This window comes from Chinchilla lanigera, unplaced genomic scaffold, assembly GCF_000276665.1.
Source record: "Chinchilla lanigera isolate Chin_1 unplaced genomic scaffold, ChiLan1.0 scaffold00105, whole genome shotgun sequence".
Classification (NCBI taxonomy): Eukaryota; Metazoa; Chordata; class Mammalia; order Rodentia; family Chinchillidae; genus Chinchilla; species Chinchilla lanigera.
Window position 1 is genome coordinate 1,992,921 of NW_004955506.1, and position 2,011 is coordinate 1,994,931.

Consider the following 2,011-nt stretch of genomic DNA (forward strand, 5'->3'; position numbering starts at 1 on the left):
TGAGCTCACTTTGTAGCCCAGGCTGGTCTCAAATTTACAGCAATCCTCCTGCCTCAGCCTCCCAAGTGCTGGGATTACAGGCATGTGCCACCATGCCCAGCTTAAGACTAGCCTGAATTATAAAGCGAGAGCCTGTCTCAAAAAAAAAACAAAAAACAAACAACAACAAAAGATGCACCAGTGTTTACCAGCTTTGACTAATCCTTTCCAACTTAGGCCATTTCCATTTTTTCCAAATGCTATCATTTCAGATGATTTTTAGATGATGGGTTCACACCCAGGCACTTCTCTTACTCAGGACCATCCCTTTATGGTAGATTACTCTAAGTGAATTAAGTCAAGGTTTTAAAGCTCAGCTGGTGAGAAACCTCCCTCCCCCCACACAGAGTCTCTGTTTCCAGTCCTCTCTCCTCCACTGAGTGCTGTTTACAGAGTTGGGCAGTGCCAGCTGCCATTCCTCCCCTTGTTACAAGGTGCCCACTATTCTGCAGACAGTCTATGTACTTCCTCCCCAGCTGCACTGGTGAAGCATTTCAGGTTATTACCCACACCACTGCATAAGAAACTACAAGTCTGGGCATGGGAGAGACTGGACAGGAGCTGGGGGGTGAGGGGGGGCACTGTGGGGAGGTAGGATGGACAGGTTGCCTTTGTAGAGCAACAGGTCTGAGCACAGGATCACAGACAGCAGGCAGGGGCTGCACTTCCTTACTCCAGTTATCCCAGGAACATATAAAACAGTGGCGTCCTGAGCACTTGAAACTCCACGGAGGTGCAGACATAGGTCTGCCTTGCCTGTAGAACCCACCAAAGTGAATCCCTGACAGAGAAGGCCTTATTTGGAGAAAAAAAAAAAAGAGGTTGAGTCCTTAGAGAGAGGCTCCAGGCGCACTGTTCTGCCCACAGGCAGAAGGGAGTGGAGGCTGGACACCCAGGCAAGCCCTAAACCACAAAGGTTTTGCACCAACTTCCACTTATGTACCCAACGTTGTGGCCGTTTTATTAACAGACATACCCACCATTTCTTCTTCACCAGGGGAAATTCAGCAATAACTTTTTATAATGTGAGCTCAGAAACTAAGGAAGGAAAGCATTTTCCTGTTGTATTTATTTCTCTGTTAGGACAAGAATAATCTTCGTTGTCGTTGGGAAAAACTAAGGGAAGCATCAGAAAAGACCAACTCTGCTCTTGTCTGGGGGACCTTCTTCCTGGCACATTTTTCCATCCCGGAAACGGATCATTCTGCACGTTTCACTATTACATCATTTGGTTCTTTTTCCGGACCCTAACTGCCCAGGAATTCCGGGAAGAGCCTGAGACTGAAGGCAGGAACACTATCCTGTTCATCCGGGCGGGGACATAAGTCCTACGGGCGCAGACGAGCTCGGCAAAGACCCGGTCAATGTCCGCGGGCACGGCGAGGATCCCAGAGAGCGCCGAGGGGCCAGGCCAGCCCTGGCTCCTGGACACAGGATGGCCTGGCCCGACCAAAGCCACCGCCCTGTCTGCCTGCTGCGGACCCGAGCGACTCGGCCCAAGCGCCCTGCTCGGCCCCCAGCAGACGCCCACCGCAGGATGCCGGAGCGCTGCCCGTCCCCCACTTCCCGAAGCAAGTGACCGAGGCTCTGGGCCCGCCCACCCCGAAGCCCTGGGCCCTCCAACCCTATTGCTGACCCCCTCACCAAGATGGCTTTGTCTTGCTCCGTGACCCGGCTCTGTTTCTTGCGGACGAACAGGTTGCCCATGGCGGACCCGCGACCGGCCGCCCTACGGTCGCTACCCCGCGGCCACCGTACTCCCCCCACCCCTACGGCGGCCGCGAAGGGCCGCGCGCCGTAGAACGCGAACCGCCCACACGCCCCCGCGCCTCACCCGGCTTCACTTCCCGCAGGTCCTCCTTGTACCCGCCAGAAAAGCAGCTGGAGTAAACCCCTTGTTAGTCTGGATGGTGTTACAGATGCGCCGTGCGCGCACCCTACCGGTATGGGTAAAGACCAAAACTCTGTTTCC

General features: G+C 54.3%; 1 protein-coding gene across 1 annotated transcript in view; it reads right to left on the reverse strand.

Moving 5' to 3' along the window:
* The window catches only part of Chmp6 (charged multivesicular body protein 6), a 7,022-nt gene extending 5,211 nt beyond the window's left edge, over positions 1-1,811 (reverse strand). The window contains exon 1 of the mRNA XM_005407316.2: positions 1,684-1,811. Coding sequence (XP_005407373.1) covers positions 1,684-1,746 — 63 coding nt within the window. The 5' untranslated portion in view covers positions 1,747-1,811. The remainder of the gene's footprint in view (positions 1-1,683) is intronic.
* Between the last annotated feature and the right edge of the window lie 200 nt (positions 1,812-2,011).